A 17,302-nucleotide genomic window follows, 5' to 3' on the forward strand; every position below is an offset into this window, starting at 1 on the left:
CAGTTTTGTAGGAAAATTGGCTTGGTGTCATTATAAATTGTCCCTAATGTGCGTAGGATAGTGTAAGTGTGTGGGGATCGCTGGTCGACGTGGACACCGTGGGTCGAAGGGCCTGTTTCTTCGCTGTATCTCTAAATGAAACAAAACAAATACATTAGTGGTAGGGTTTTTCAGTAGCAGAGGGTTAATCCTGTAACTTTTTGGAATTGTTCTACAGGGAAGGCTCCTCACTTTCTCCGTCTCCAGAATGTGGAAGTGAATGCGGGTCAGAACGCCACATTCCAATGCATCGCTGGTGGGAAGTGGTCCCAGCACGACAAGCTATGGCTGCAGGTTGGTACATCATCTTTGTCTTCATTATTGGACCTTTAAATTGCCCGATTGTCTCGAACCTTCGGCAGGAACATTTAATGGTGACGCTGCTTCTCGCCCTTTCCTGACTTCTGTTAATGTCACGGCCTCACTCAGCTTCAAGAGAATATAATTGGGGAACGAGTGCCAATAGATCTACATGTCAACACATATATATTTTCCAATGTTTACAGCTTTCTAAAGGTTTTCCCCAGAAGTGCCAATTTGGCAAATGTCTTTGTTAGTTTAATAAGGCTCGCCTCTTCTTCCAAGACTTAATGGGGACCTTCAAGAATCTTCCCTTTAGATGGTCCATGAAGCAATTTATTTCAAATGGTTCTTCACAAAGAATATATTTAAAGTGAACTTGCCTCTTATAGTATAATAGACTAAGTGGGACCCGTTGGGTCCCATGTTTACACGGGAGGGCTGGTCTCCCAACACAATATTCCACCTCTCCACCTATTCCAATATTGCTGGCCAGTGGGGGGAAGGGGGCTTTCTGGAGCGCTAGTATGGGTGTTGTGGGCCAAATGGACTGGTTTCCAGTGCTAATATGAACATTGTGGGCCGAATGGATTCTTGGGCTGGCAGCTCAGTCACTCAGGCCTGGTGGGCTGGCAGCTCAGTCACTCAGGGCTGTTCGGCTGGCAGCTCAGAAACTGCCAGAAATTCTGCCCAAAACAGATGAGAGACTCTGTGAGAGAGAAGGGGGAGAGGGTGGAGAATCAATTTTAGACATTTTTCATCTATTTCTGCAGATCACAGCAATGAAGGTGGAAAGTCTATCCTGGCCTGGATCTCACAGGGAGGAAATGAAGGGAGGGAGAAAAATACTGGGGTGAGGTTTAATACTTGCAGGGGGAATACTTACTGATGGGCCGAAGGGACTACTCCTGGGCTAGTACAGACCTGATGGGCTGAAGTGATTTTAAAAAAATCTGGGTGAAATCTCAGTGAAAGGCAATTTTTCTAGATTTTTCCTGGCCTGGCACGGACCTTTTGGGCTACAATTCTCTTCCTGGGCTAATACGGGCATTTTGGGCAAAAGGGACTGGTTTCTCGGCTAATAGGGACCTTGTGAGCCGAAGTGAGTGGTTTCAGGCAGGCCAAACAACTCATTTAATTTAATTTCCATTGCCATTTCAGTTTCATTTCATTTCCATTGCCATTTCAGTTTCAAGCACAGGGCAGGCCAAACAACTCAACTCATTTTCGTTTCTGAAGAAGGATTTTGAACCGAAACGTTGCCTATTTCCTTCGCTCCATAGATGCTGCCTCACCCGCTGAGTTTCTTCAGCATTTTTGTTTACCTTCGATTTTCCAGCATCTGCAGTTCCTTCGTAATCATTTTCATTTCATTTCATTTCCATTGCCATTTCAGTTTCAAGCACAGGGCAGGCCAAACAACTCATCTCATTTTCATTTCATTTCATTTCATTTCATTTCCATTGCCATTTCAGTTTCAAGCACAGGGCAGGTCAAACAACTCATCTCATTTTCATTAAGAGCTAACAAATCATTTATTGCAAGTACATTGCAGACTCACAGTTTAGTAGACTCACAGTTCAGTGGACTCACAGCAGAATCACCGTTGTGGCCTCACCCTCGTGATTTTCCAGAGTGACTGACACGTCCAGGCATCCGGGGTTTTATAGTCCTTCCACCCCCCCCCCCCCCCGGAAGGGCCGTTACCTTCATCATGGTGATTGACAGGCAAGAGGATCAATCAGCTGATCTCAAGATTTTATAAACATTCATAACTTTTTTATTTTTCATCGATTGGAAAAATCCTCAGGACTGCCTCAGCGGAGGAGGACTGTGAGTAAGATGGCCAAAAATCATAGCGATATATGGTAGTGTTCTTTCTAAAATCAATGTATGGCGCAGACAGGAAGTGGTCAAGATGAGACTTTTAGTTATATAGATGTTTAAGAAGGAACTGCAGATGCTGGAAAAATCGAAGGTAGATAGAAATGCTGGAGAAACTCAGCAGGTGAGGCAGCATCTATGGAGCAAAGGAATAGGTGACGTTTCGGGTCGTTTTGGGTCATTTTGCCTATTCCTTTGCTCCATAGATGCTGCCTCACCCAGGTCTCGACGAGAAACAACCCGAAACATCGCCTATTCCTTCGCTCCATAAATGCTGCCTCACCCGCTGAGTTTCTCCAGCATTTTTGTCTACCACCTTATTGAATTTAGTGTTTTTGTAAATATTTCACCTTTATTCTGAGGTAGAATGAGCTTTCGACGTACACGGAAGAAATACTCACCAACGTCTTGTACAACTTTAATAGAACATCCCAACATCTGCACTCAATTCCCCGAATGATGAAAGTCACCTTGCCAAAAGCCTTATTGACCACCCTATCTCCAACACCATTCCCAGGGAACTATCTACCTACAGTCCTGCAGCCCTCTGCTCTACACCACTCCCCAGGGTCCGACCAATCAGTGGGAACGTCATGTCCTGGTTTGACTTCCCAAAATGCAAAACCGTACATTTAGTCCCATTTAGAGACCAGCTACACTAGTCATAGAGTGATACAGCATGGAAACAGGCCCTTCGGCCCAACTTGTCCACACCGGCCAACATGTCCCAGCTACACTAGTCATAGAATGATACAGCACGGAAACAGGCCCTTCTGCCCAACTTGTCCACACCGGCCAACATGTCCCAGCTACACTAGTTATAGAGGGATACAGCATGGAAACAGGCCCTTCAGCCCAACTTGTCCACACCGGCCAACATGTTCCAGCTACACTAGTCCCACCTGCCAGCATTTGGTCCACACCCCTCCAAAATTGTCCTATCCATGTACATGTCTAACTGCTTCTTAAACATTGGAATAGTCCCAGCCTCAACTACCTCCTCTGACAGCTCGTTCCACACACCCACCACCACTTGTGTGAAAAAGTTACCCCTCAGAAATATTTTCCCCTTCACCTTGAACCTATGTCCTCTGGTCCTCGATTCCCCTACTGTGGGCAAGTGACTCTGTGCATCTACACAATCTATTCCTCACATGATCTTATATACCTCGAGAAGATCTCCTCTCATCCTCCTGTGCTCCAAACAATAGAGTCCCAGCCTACTCAACCTCTGCCTACAGCTCACACCCTCTTATCTGAATTAATCTGAATTAAACTCCATGTGTCCAGTCCGCCACCAACTTGCCCAGCTGATCAGCATCCCATTGAAATTCTTCACAAGCTACAATACCACTTCTTTTCGTATCATTTACAAACACTGTAATTTTGCCTTACCCAAAAGGTTGATACAAACCATAAACAGCAGTGGGCCCAGCACTGATCCTTAAGACACAGGCGACAGACACAAAAAGCTGGAGTAACACATCGGGCAGTCGAGAGCCTTCAACTTCACCCATTCCTTCTCTCCATAGATGTTGCCTGTCCCGCTGAGTTACTCCAGCTGTTTGTGTCTATCTTTGGTTTGAACCTGCATCTGCTGTTCCCTCCTACACCTTAAGACACAGGCGCCCAATCTGAGAAACAACCTTCCACCGCAACCCTCTGCTTCCTTCCATGAAGCCACCTCTCTGTCTGGTTCGCTGGTCTCTGGATCGCTTGGAATCTAACCTCCCAGAGCAGCCTACCATTCAGAATTCATCAAAGATCTTGCCGAAGTCGACAGAGACAATTTTCACCCCTCCTGTCCCCATCATTCCCTTCAAAGTCAACAGTCTTTCTCGTTTTTAAATACCTCCAGTTAGTACAGTCGGAAAATGCCGTGGCCACCACTAGTGTTTGTGCCAGCACCATCCGATGCAACGCTTCATCTCTGTAAAGCAAAGGGTTTATTACACATACATACAGGGTCAGGTCATTATCTTTGATAGCTTATCAAAAAAGAAATACTGTTAAGTACAAACCAGTGCTACTAATTAGGTATCTTGAACAAAACCTGACATATCCTTTCAAGAATAAACCCTTAACAATTATAACTGCAGTGCAAATGGAATACTTTGGAAGCTTGGCAGTACAAGTAAAGGTCAAATTGAATTGTAGATTTTGGTACGTCAGTGAAACAGAGGGTTATTCCACCCCATCACCGTACATCAGTGATATTCATGCATCTGCACAAATAAACTCACAATTAGTGACTGACCTGATATCCTATTAGAAAGGGAAAAGTTCCTCGCAGTTTCGTCCAATACTCAATCAGATCTTATCTCCTTAATTAGATTTCAAATGCTTACCCTGCTTTGAGAGGTTTTTATGAACTGTGCTCACCCCATTCTCTGAATAAGTTCTTTACCCATCAGAATTGTCAAGAAGACGAATAACTCACTGTCTTGAAATGTATTGCTGTTCAGTGCTAAGAATTTAAACCTAGGAGGCTGAGGGGTGACCTCATTGAGGTGTACAAGATAGTGAGGAACAGGGATAAAGTAGCTCTTAGGGCTAACGCAATCAAGGGATATGGGGAGAAAGCAGGAACGGGGTACTGATTCTGGATGATCAGCCACGATCATATTGAATGGCGGTGCTGGCTCGAAGGGCCGAATGGCCTACTCCTGCACCTATTTTCTATGTTTCCACGAACACTTACAATTTTTTTCCCCAGGGTAGAGGATTCTCAAACTAGAGGGCACAGATTTAAGGTACGAGGGGAGACATTCAAGAGGGAGCTCAGGGGCAACTTTTTCCCTCAGTGTGTGGCCCATATCTGGAACAAGCTGCCGGAGGAAGTCATAGAAGCGGATACAATTATGACTTTTAAAGACATTTGGACAGGTACATGGATAGGAAGGGTTGAGAGAGATCTGGGCCAAATGCAGGCAAATGGGACTAGCCCAGTGTGCCAACTTGGTTGGCATGGACAAGATGGGCTGAAGGGCCTGTTTCCTTGCTACACAATTCTCTGACCTTTGGGCAAGAGGTCTAATATCTCCGTACATGGCTAAGTTCCAAAGGTTTGTTTGATCAAATTTGCAGCATTAAAGTGAAGTAAGACCACTTTATTGCAGGAACATTGTAAATGCTCAGAGAGTTAGTAGACTTATATAGAAACATAGTAAATGGGAGCAGTAGGCCATTCGGCCCTTCGAGCCAGCAACGCCATTCAATATGATCATCCAAAATCAGTACCCCGTTCCTGCCTTCTCCCCATATCCCTTGATTCCATTAGCCCTGAGCTAAATCTAATTGAAAGCATCCAGTGAATTGGCCTCCACTGCCTTCTGAGGCAGAGAATTCCACAGATTCACAACTCTCTTGGTGAAAAAGTTTTTCCTCACATCAGTCCAAAATGGCCTACCCCTTATTCTTAAACTGTGACCTCTGGTTCTGGACTCCCCCAACATCAGGAACATTTTTCCTGCATCTAGCCTGTCCAATCCCTTAAGAATTTTATGTTTCCATAAGATTCCCTCTCATCCTTCTAAATTGCAGTGAATACAAGCCCAGTCGACCCATTCTTTCATCATATGGTTAGTGTTAGTATGTGTTAGTATAGAGGTCGGGGAGGGGGGGGAGTTCCCCCCGCCACGGGTACCGTGTAATCCCGTGCTACCTGCTTCATGGTCGGATAGTTGCCGACTAAACCGTCTCCCCCACCTGGTTTGCCAGGTGAGGAGGGGGCTGTGGACCCCCAGCAGGACCAAAAACAAGACCTGTCAAAGGGCGGATGAGCTCCTAGCGAGCCAACGGCCATCCACACGTCAGTAGAAGTTGCGATCGCTGTCGTACACGGCATCGTCAGGCATGAAGAAAAAGATGAAATGTAATTCTTCCCTCTCCTGGCTTCTGAAAAGAGGTTGTAAATTAAAAACAAAAGTATGGAGAGGTAAAGATGCGGGTTTCCAACATATCACAAGCCTGTTCCTTTACGTAGCTATTCTTGATATTAACGGAAATGCGTTCGCTTTCTTTACAACTTGTAATAGTCTAAACATTTAAGACAAGGCGAGCTGTGGAAAGAACAATGAGACCGTTTTGAGTTATTTTTTGAATAGGTTATTTATTGCCATGTCTTATTAGTTGTAAAAGAGAAAATCATGTTTCGCTTCAATCCTTTTATTTGGACAGAGGGGTTTTTGTGACTACGACATACTTAAAAAATCCAAACTAGATTTTCTAGATTTTACCTAACTTTATTTTTTTTAGTTATTAATTTTATTAAAATAGAAGTTGATTGGTCACACAATCAAAATATAAGGGGGGGGGGGGGTTGTTGATGGGTCGTTTAATCTTTAATTGCTGTGCATACCGGGTGTATTTCTGCAAAGATAGCACTGGTATAAATCAGTTATGTTGTTGAAAATGTTCTGTTTCATTGACATTAATGGCAATTATATCATTTAAAAAACTTAATGGATAATAGCAGTTATAACTCAAATAATGTATCATAGCATCGGATACATTAAAATATTGACTACAGGCCTTATTGTATAGCCTATTAGGCGTATAAATTATATCCATGTAATTATGATATTTACTGTTAGAAATAATGGTGCGTTTCTGAGATGTAAGTTTCAGCTGATAATTAAATTGTGAATTCTCACCAATATCTCTCTGTATTAGGGCTCTCTTGATTTCTGTATTAGACTCCTCTCTGTGCAGACTCTGGCATGTGAATACCCTGTGCCTCTCACTCTCCCTGTAAACTCAAGCTAAAAAGAAAGTGCTGGAGGAACTCAGCGGGTCAGGCAGCATCTGTGGAGGGAATGGATAGACGACGTTTCAGGTCGGGAACCTTCTCTAGACTGACCTGCTAAGTTCCTCCAGCAGTTTAATTTTTGCTCAAGATCTGCAGTCTCTTGTGTCTATCTTTGGTATAAACCAGCATCTGCAGATCCTTTTTATTACACCTAATTAAAAAATCATTTGTGGCCTCTGCACTGTGTGACCTGCACCTTATTTTGAGTCTGCGATCTTCAATCCTGCCATCAATTCAGGAAGGTTAAATCGTAAACACTCATTTCCAATGATTTGGGGGTTGTTTAAAGAACTCTACATGTTTGTATGTAGACAAAAAGTGCTGGAGAAACTCAGCGGGTGAGGCAGCATCTATGGAGCGAAGGAATAGGTGATGTTTCGGGTCGAGACCCTTCATCAGTCTGAAGAAGTGTCCTGACCCAAAACGTCGCCTATTCCTTCGCTCCATAGATGCTGCTGCACCCGCTGAGTTTTTCCAGCACTTTGTGTCTACCTTTGATTTTTCCAGCACCTGCAGTTCTTTGTTTTACATGTTTGTAAGATAGTGCAGTGCCTTGCCTTTCCCAGCCGAGACCGAGCAAACATTGTAAACTACAGCTCAGTTTAGTTTATTTGTCACGTGTACCGAGGTGCAGTGAATAGCTTTTGTTGCGTGCTAACCAGCCAGCGACAAGACAGGACATGATTACAATTGAGCCGTTCATAGTGAACAAGATACAGGATAGAGGAAATAATGTTGAGCGTAAGATAAAGTCCAGTAATTGCTGTGTTCACAGAATAATAGTTCAGCCAAGCAAACGAGTCGTGTTCAATAAACATTGTCACAGCTTATTTCCACAAAGCGGCTAAAGGTTCACAGCAGTGAGTTATTATTTGGATTGTTGCATCAGGAAATAATGTGCTCCGCTCTCTCCAGTGTAACAGACCTCAGGGTTAACTTGAATGACTAAACGGATGAAGTCTATCCAGGAGTGTCGTATAAAATCAATGAGGGTGAAGCGCGTCTCAGGCACTGATGAAATGTAGTATCCTTCACTGAACCAATGGGCCATGTACAACAATGGTTCAAATGGGAATTCCAAAACATGTCCTGGGTCAGTAGTGTAGGAAGGAACTGCAGACGCTGGTTTAAACCGAAGATAGACACAAAATGCTGGAGTAACTCAGCGGGGCAGAAGCATTTCTGGACAGAAAGAATGGGTGATGTTTCGGCTCGACAAGACCCTTCTTCAGGCCAAAGATCCTATAGCGGAGCAAGATAGACCACTCCTGCTAAATGCAATGGGCTGATGTGTAACACGCAATGGAGCGGAACCTGGGCCTTTTTTACATCTATTTCAGTGACCCGACCCGACCCGACCCGCAGTGTAATCAACGTTGCGGGGGAACAGTTGGTGTTAATAAATTAAAATTCTGAAAATGAGGAGGAGATTTTTACCAAATAACTTTTATTTTTACGAGGATGTTTCCATAACCGGCTTCCGTCCCCGCACTAGTATCTTTGCTCCGCTACGGCATCTTTGGTGCGGAGACGGAAGCCGGTTACGGAAATGGGGCCGAAAATTACCCATGAACCTGCCCATGACCGTACTATGTCTTTTTCGTCGAGTGATCTATCTTGCTCCCTATAGGGTCTTTGCTTCAGACTGAGTAAGGTGAGGGAGAGATACAGAGATAAGAAGGTATAAGGTGTGAAAACAAGACAAAGGGGATGGAGTTCAAGGCAAATGTAGCCGTGGCTCACGAGGCTTTGTTCTTGAGAATAAAGTCCTTAAACTGATTTCATAATGAGATTTTTATGGAATTGAGTTTTTGATCCTACAACTGAGTATGAACAAAATCTATAGTTATTAATGCTAAAACCAGCCATAGTGATGCTGGGACCAACTCATATCTGCCCGCACATAATCCATATCCATCCATTACTTGCTTATCCATGTGCCTATCCATAAGTCTCCTAAATACCATTATCACATCTGCTTTGTGCGGTGTTCGACAGCCTAATGGTTGTTGGGAAGAAGCTGTTCTTGAAGCTGGAGGTCACGGTTTTCAGGCTCCTGTACCTTCTTCCCGATGGTAGCAGCGAGATGAGAGTGTGGCCAGGGTGGTGTGGGTCTCTGATATTAGTTTAGCTAATTATTGTCACGTGTACCGAGATACAGTGAAAAGTATTTTGTTGCGTGCTACCCAGTCAGTGGAAAGACTACACATGATTACAATCGAGCCGTCCACAGTGTACAGATACAGGATAAAGGGAATAACGTTTAGTGCAAGATAAAGTCCAGTAAAGTCCGATTAAAGATAGTCCAAGCGTCTCCAATGAGGTAGATGGGAGGTCAGGACTGCTCTCTAGTTGGTGAGAGTTGCCTGATAACAGCGGTGAAGAAACTGTCCCTGGAGGTGTGCGTTTTTTGAGGCAACGTCTGCTGTAGATCCCTTGGATGGTGAATTATTCACAACGCACAAACATTTATTCATTGCTGTCCAGCTGGTATTTGTGAGCAAGGCCACATTTCAACCGTTGCACTCTTTTCCCCGCAGCAATGGAAGGGCAAGGATACGGCCCTGATGGTGACCAGGGTGGTGAATCACAGGCGGTTCTCGGCCACCATCAGTGTGGCAGATACATCCCAGAAGACCACCAACAAATACCGATGTGTGATCCGATCGGAAGGGGGCTCCGGAGTGTCCAATTATGCAGAACTAATTGTGAAAGGTGAGGCCTGCCCTGAGTTACAAAACCAACAAACTATGAGTTGAATGATGTGGAAAGACAAGCACTAAATATGTGTTGTGGATGGTGATGGTTTGTAGTAGTGAACTCTTCAATGGCTTGGGTCAGCTTCAAGATTTGTATGAATATTGTAATTTCCCACTTCAAGGATGATGTATTGCAGCAAAGCTTTTACAAACGCAATTATCTAAAATTATCAGTACTTAAAAAACAAATGCAATTGTGTAAGTTTGAAGAAGCTTGTTGGATCTAACCTGCTGTTGGAGTGTTTTTCTGTTGTCAGCATGGAGTTTGTATTGTGGAGATGAAATAGTACCTTGCCTGGCTCTGCAATTATATGTTACATTTGTTGTTGATGACTCGTGCTTCTTGAATCTTCAAAACACTTTGTTGGCCCATTGGGACCATTTACACGCTGAATGAAAGAGGTGACAGACTGCTCAAAAACAAGATACTTGCAACAAGTAGCTTGTGTAACTTTCCATTAGCTGAGGACCGGTGGATAAGGTCGTGGAGGCAGAAAACTTCATCGGAGGCATAGCCGCACTTTGTGACAATGAATTCCGAGGATCTAGACCGGGAGTTGGGAATCGGGAGAAACACAGAGACCGCTTTTGGCTAACATGGATATGATGGACCGAATGGGCTTCAGAGTTACCAGCAGAGTTTTTAGTATCATGGTCAATGTTTGATGTGAAAGCTGCAAATTAACAAGAACAAATGATCTGTTAGTTTGTCTCACTGCGGCTTGGCATCGGTTTATTATTGTACCAAGCCATCCTGGCAAAGCCTGCCATACATGAGTATGATCAAACCAAGCATGCGTACCACAGGTAGTGTAGATACCAGGTAGTGTAGATACCAGGTAGTGGAGACACCAGGTAGTGTAGATACCAGGTAGAGCAGTCACCAGGTAGAGCAGTCACCAGGTAGTGTAGACACCAGGTAGTGTAGACACCAGGTAGTGTAGACACCAGGTAGTGTAGACACCAGGTAGTGTAGACACCAGGTAGTGTAGACACCAGGTAGTGTAGACACCAGGTAGAGCAGTCACCAGGTAGTGTAGACACCAGGTAGTGTAGACACCAGGTAGAGCAGTCACCAGGTAGTGTAGTCACCAGGTAGTGTAGACACCAGGTAGTGTAGTCACCAGGTAGTGTAGTCACCAGGTAGTGTAGTCACCAGGTAGAGCACACACCAGGTAGAGCACACACCAGGTAGTGTAGACACCAGGTAGTGTAGTCACCAGGTAGTGTAGACACCAGGTAGTGTAGACACCAGGTAGAGCACACACCAGGTAGTGTAGTCACCAGGTAGTGTAGTCACCAGGTAGTGTAGACACCAGGTAGAGCACACACCAGGTAGTGTAGTCACCAGGTAGTGTAGACACCAGGTAGTGTAGTCACCAGGTAGTGTAGACACCAGGTAGTGTAGACACCAGTAGTGTAGACACCAGGTAGTGTAGACACCAGTAGTGTAGACACCAGGTAGTGTAGACACCAGTAGTGTAGACACCAGGTAGTGTAGACACCAGGTAGTGTAGACACCAGGTAGTGTAGACACCAGGTAGTGTAGACACCAGGTAGAGCACACACCAGGTAGTGTAGTCACCAGGTAGTGTAGTCACCAGGTAGTGTAGTCACCAGGTAGTGTAGTCACCAGGTAGAGCACACACCAGGTAGTGTAGTCACCAGGTAGTGTAGACACCAGGTAATGTAGACACCAGGTAGTGTAGACACCAGGTAGTGTAGACACCAGGTAGTGTAGACACCAGGTAGTGTAGACACCAGGTAGTGTAGACACCAGTAGTGTAGATAGAGCTTTACCGCAACAGAGAAAATGCAGATAATGTAAACTGCAAGGGGTACTATGAGGTAGGCTGGGAGATCAGGAACAGACCCATAGCTTGTGAGATAGGCACAAAAAGCTGGAGTAACTCAACAGGACAGGCAGCATCTCTGGAGAGAAGGAATGGGTCACATCTGAAGAAGGGTCTCGACCCGAAACGTCACCTGTTCCTTATCTCCAGAGATGCTGCCTGTCCCGCTGAGTTACTCCAGCTTTTTGTGCCTCTCTTCGGTTTAAACCGGCATCTGCAGTTCCTTCCTACACTAAAAGATACCCGATCTCTAACCTTGCTGGAAACCTATATTTGCAGCGTGACGTTTCTGCCTCCGTTGGATTTTTGCGTACTGTGATCAAATTATTTAAATTGTCCAAACCTCATTTCATCTGATTCGTGAAGAGTTGTATTTGATCGTTGTCAAGCCCATAGTCATTGTCACATATTGTATCAAGTATAATATGCAGAAGTAGAACTGCGCATAAATGCAAAGTTGAAATTGGAACTGAAATTTACGGATGATTAGATTAATTTACATTATTACTTACGGTAAGAAAATATTTTCCATGCTGACGCGATTGGATCAAATACAATAATCAGTGGAAGATTGATGTTAAAGTGGGGACGATTTTGTGATCTGCAGTGGTTTGCTGTACATGATATTTGAATCTTTTACTCTGGACGCAGACTGCAATTGAAATGTGAACATAATTGTGTAAGTAACATAACTGTAGTGTCCTATTGCAACCTAGACTGCTGCTCTGTGCAGTCCAAGGCACCTTCACTACATCAGTCTTCAGTTCTGTTCAGGAAATAAATTGCTTTTCAAAGATATTCCAAGCGACTGAATTGCAATTTTAAGACAATATGATTTCTGCCGATTACTTTTGAAGCTTGACTGAAGGTAGTGGAGTAGGTTTCAACCCTCAGGCTGCCTGTCTTTGAGTGATGCCTGTTCATATCTTCCCCCACCAAGATAAATAGTGCATCATTCATTGTAATGTGCACCCTGAGGATTTAACCACAGTCGCAAAGGGACGTTTTAACTATTATTTATACAAAACACTCCATGGCTTGTCCTTCCTTCAGTGGTACATTTATCAAACTTCAAATTATTAGCCGCTATTTATTTATGCTTAGTGATATAACCTCATCCTCCGAGAATAACATTTGACTCACCTTTATTTCCTCTTTGGCACTTAGTGCTTCATCTCTTGGCAAGCATCTTGTCTGCATTGAATGTCGACAGGCGTGATAATTTAGCACGCAATTACAGTCGATCAACAAAAAGCTTGGTCGAACATATTCTTCTCAAATGAGCTAAAATTGTTATAAATTGGCCTCGTTGCAAACTGATCAGTATGTGGCCAGCGGAGCGGGAATGTAAAATGAGAATGTGTTGCGGAAACCTTGCTGGTGTGAAAAGTGGTGTTGTGCAAACAGTGAGGTGTTGGGTGTGAACTGGGTGAATGTTGCAACCTGCAGTCACAGATTCGACAGTGAACACACGGTAAAAACAGTGCAAGATTCTTCTCCCAGCACCATACATGCCTGTCATCATTCTGATTTTCCTGCAGATTTCACCATATGTTCCTCTGATCTCCACTGTGCATTTGATAGAAAATGAACTAAATATACCATTTGCATTGAACTAAATTTCACAGTTTTCACAGACGATTACAAAATTAGTTGCTAGAAAAACCTAGCAGATTGTGCTGCTTAGACTTTCTAAACCATTGTTGATATTACTGTAGACACAAAATGCTGGAGTAACTCAGCGGGCCAGGCAGCATCTCTGGAGAGAAGGAATGGGCGACGTTTCGTGTCGAGACCCTTCGGCAGACTGATGACAGGAGAGTGGGTGGGTCATTAAGTATTACTGCAAGGGATATTACTGTAATGGAACAGGCTCATAACTGCAGTGAAGTGTGGGAATGGAGTGGGTTGGTGGCAAGGAACTGCAGATGCTGGTTTATTACGAGGATAGACTCAAAATGCTGGAGTAACTCTGCGGGTCAGGCAGCATCTCTGGAGAACATGGATAGGTGACGATTCGGAATGGGATCCTTCTTCAGTCTGAAGTAGGGTCCTGTCCCAAAACGTCACCTATCCATGTTCGCCAGAGATGCTGCCTGACCCGCTGAGTTACTCCAGCAATTTGTGCCTATCTTTAGTTGAAAAGTCGGTGTGGTTTGGGCAATAAACAGAGGCTGTATCCAACAAACCATATGAGGCACATCTCTGTACCATGAAAATACCAAAATTACCACAAAGTGAATTTGCTGCACATCCTATTGAAAACCTTCCTTAAGGGCCTGTCCCACTTGGCAATTTTTTCAGTGACTGCCGGCATCATTGACTGACATATCAGGCGACCCTGATATGACGCCGGCTGGAAAAAATCGGCAAGTTGGACAGGCCCTTAATGTTACCTAAATACTTGAATAATTCCCATTGATTACTCTAAACCATAAAGAAGAAGATTATTAAATCTGTAATGTTTCTCTTTTTATTTTAATCCTTGCGAATTCATGATTACAGATCAGCGATGGTTTGAATATTTAAGCAGTGCCATGAAAAATGACATCACATTCTGTATCAATTAATTTTTTGTTGAAATCGATACGGAAAATCAAATACCAATAAAACATTTAAACCTTTAGTAGTAGTTAAGTGAGAGCAATGCCTATTAGGTTTTTGTAAATGGTCTGCAATGTTAATATTTGTATTGAAATATAGCTGAATTTCAAACTGTGTTTAATGAATCAGTAACCAAATAAAGGCAGTCTCTGTTTAAACTGATTACTGTGCAGAGTGGAAAAGACCCGTAGCAGAATGAAATGAGACAAAACACAAAGGTGGATTTAATCAAGAGGTAATTGTTTTTCTCTCTGTGCTCTGCGATGAGATTGACAGCCGTATCCAGAAACTGATGCAAGTGGATTTGTTGAAAGTATTTGACTTGGGGATAAGAAGTGATTCACGTTGTGAATCTCCGCAGCACCTCACATCGACTACGGTGATCAGCGGGTCAGGCAGCATCTGTGGGGAACATGGATTGGTGACGTTTCACAGAGTGCTGGAGTAACTCAGCGGGTCAGGCAGCATCTGTGGAGAACATGGATTGGTGACGTTTCACAGAGTGCTGGAGTAACTCAGCGGGTCAGGCAGCATCTGTGGAGAACATGGATAGGTGACGTTTCACAGAGTGCTGGAGTAACTCAGCGGGTCAGGCAGCATCTGTGGAGAACATGCATTGGCGATGTTTTGGGTTGGGACCATTCTTCAGAAGACAGCAACTGTTGCAGACCCGCTGAGTTACTCCAGCACTTGGTGTCTTTTTTTGTGTAAACCAACATCTGCAGTTCCTCGTCCCTCTTTGTCCATCGCCCATCGATTTCCATCCAGACGGAGCCTTCAATCTTTGTTGTAAATATTCAGGATGGATGAACCAAGAGCAGAGGTCAGAAGTCAGGTCAAGCCCCACCTTGAACTGATTCATATTTGGGGGAGAGCCTGTAGTTCCTCACCAGTGAGTCCCAGTGTGTCAGGGTAATTAGTAATTAGTAGCCACACCGCTGACACACACCTACCTGCACATTGTCAAGTGAGAAGCTGGTTTATTTTGCAGTGATTTATGATCTGTTTGTTCAGAGTCAAGATTGAATTTATTTTTAAACTGCACCCTGTCCCCAGGAAACTAACTCCTCATTAAGCCCACACTCACACATAGGTGTAAGGCTGTGTGGTTTCATTAATAAATCCCCAACATAAAGAACAAAGGGTGTGAGAAAGAACTGCAGATGCCGGTTTAAACCGAAGATAGACACAAAATGCTGGAGGAACTCAACGGGACAGGCAGCATCTCTGGAGAGAAGGAATGGGTGATGTTTCGGGCTGAGAAGGGTCTCGACCCGAAACGTCACCCATTCCTTCTCTCCAGATATGCTGCCATCCCGCTGAGTTACTCCAGCATTTTGAGTTTATGTAAATGAACAAAGGGAATCTGTGAAACAACGGGTATAGGAGCTAAGAGGTCCTCGTGCAGTTATACAGAGCCCTAGTGAGACCACACCTGGAGTATTGTGTGCAGGTTTGGTCTCCAAACTTGAGGAAGGACATTCTTGCTTTTGAGGGAGTGCATCGTAGGTTCACAAAGTTAATTCCCGGGATGGCGGGACTGTCATGTGTTGATAGATTGGAGCGGCTGAGCTTGTATACTCTTGAATGTAAAAGGATGAGAGGACACCTTATTGAAACATATACTCTCACAGGCCGGTTCTCCAGATACTTTCAAGAGAGAGCTAGATAGGGCACTTAATGATAGCAGAGTCAGGGGATATGGGGAGAGGGCAGGAATGGGGTACTGATTGGGGATGATCTGCCATTATCACATTGAATAGCAGAGCTGGCTTGAAGGGCCGAATGGCCTACTCTTGCACCTATTGTCTATTGTAACAGTGAGAGCTGCCACTGGACCTTTCATCAGCCCAGGCAGTGAACCTGCACAGACCCTGTACACTTGGCCTCTGTTTTATTTGTTTTTGTAAATAAATAGGAAGTAAGTGAAATAAATACTGACATTTGTTGGCTGCAGATTAATTTTTAAACCTCAACGTCGATATAAGTCGTACCTTATGTCAGGGCTGTGCAAAGATTGTACAGTGTTGTCTTGTACAGTGTCGGGTACCCAGTTAATTACACAGCATCTTATACAACTTGCAAGGTATTCTGTAGCTGCTTGTCACATAACTTCATGTAATTACTTCTGAAGCAGCTCCATACTTTACACAGTGGGTTGCACTGTGACTCATAGACGCTTGTGGTGGCTTGTGTCACAGTTTCAGTTTAGTTTATTGTCACGTGTACCGAGGTACAGTGAAAAGCTTTTGTTGCGTGCTATCCAGTCAGCGGAAAGACAATAAATGATTACAATCAATCCATTTACAGTGCACAGACACATGATAACGTTTTGTGCAAGGTAAAGCCAGCAAAGCCCAATCAAGGATAGTCCAAGGGTCTCCAATGAGGTAGATAATAGTTCAGCACTGTTCTCTGGTTGTGGTGGGATGGTTCAGTTGCCTGATAACAGCTGGGAAGAAACTGCCCCTGAATCTGGAGGTGTGCGCTTTCACACCTGCCCCTTTTGCCTGATGGGAGAGGGGAGAAGAGGGAGTGGCCAGGGTGAGACTGGTCCCTGATGATGCTGCTGGCCTTGCCGAGGCAGCGTGAGGTGTAGATGGAGTCATGGAAGGGAGGTTGGTTTGTGTGACGGTCTGGGCTGCGTCCACAATTCGCTGCAATTTCTTGCGGTCTGGGATGGAGCTGTTCCCAAACCGAGCTATGATGCATCCCGATAAAATGCATTCTGTGGTCATACTTCACATGGCGATTTATGTTCCCCCTCTAACGTGAACACAAGGTGTGTGCAGCCTCTCACGCCTTGAATCACTCCGATCATTCAACGAGAATACAAGAACATAAGGAATGGTAAAATTAGGCCATTCAGCCCATCGTCTACTCCGCCATTCAATAATGGCTGATCTATCTCTCCCTCCTAACCCCATTCTCCTGCCTTCTCCCCATAACTCCTGACACCCGTACTAATCAAGAATCAATCTATCTCTGCCTTAAACATATCCACTGACTTGGCCTCCACAGCCGTCTGTGGCAAATAATTCCACAGATTCACC

The 17,302-nt window shown here is 44.3% G+C and overlaps 1 protein-coding gene across 3 annotated transcripts in view; it reads left to right on the forward strand.

Annotated features, from left to right (window-relative positions):
• The window catches only part of ptprt (protein tyrosine phosphatase receptor type T), a 588,177-nt gene that overhangs the window by 252,344 nt on the left and 318,531 nt on the right, over positions 1 to 17,302 (forward strand). For all 3 annotated transcript variants that reach the window (XM_033041307.1, XM_033041304.1, XM_033041305.1), the window contains exons 5-6: positions 218 to 333; positions 9,574 to 9,748. In XM_033041307.1, the coding sequence (XP_032897198.1) occupies positions 218 to 333; positions 9,574 to 9,748 (291 nt within the window). The remainder of the gene's footprint in view (positions 1 to 217; positions 334 to 9,573; positions 9,749 to 17,302) is intronic.

The sequence above is a fragment of the Amblyraja radiata genome, chromosome 23, assembly GCF_010909765.2.
Source record: "Amblyraja radiata isolate CabotCenter1 chromosome 23, sAmbRad1.1.pri, whole genome shotgun sequence".
Lineage (NCBI taxonomy): Eukaryota > Metazoa > Chordata > Chondrichthyes > Rajiformes > Rajidae > Amblyraja > Amblyraja radiata.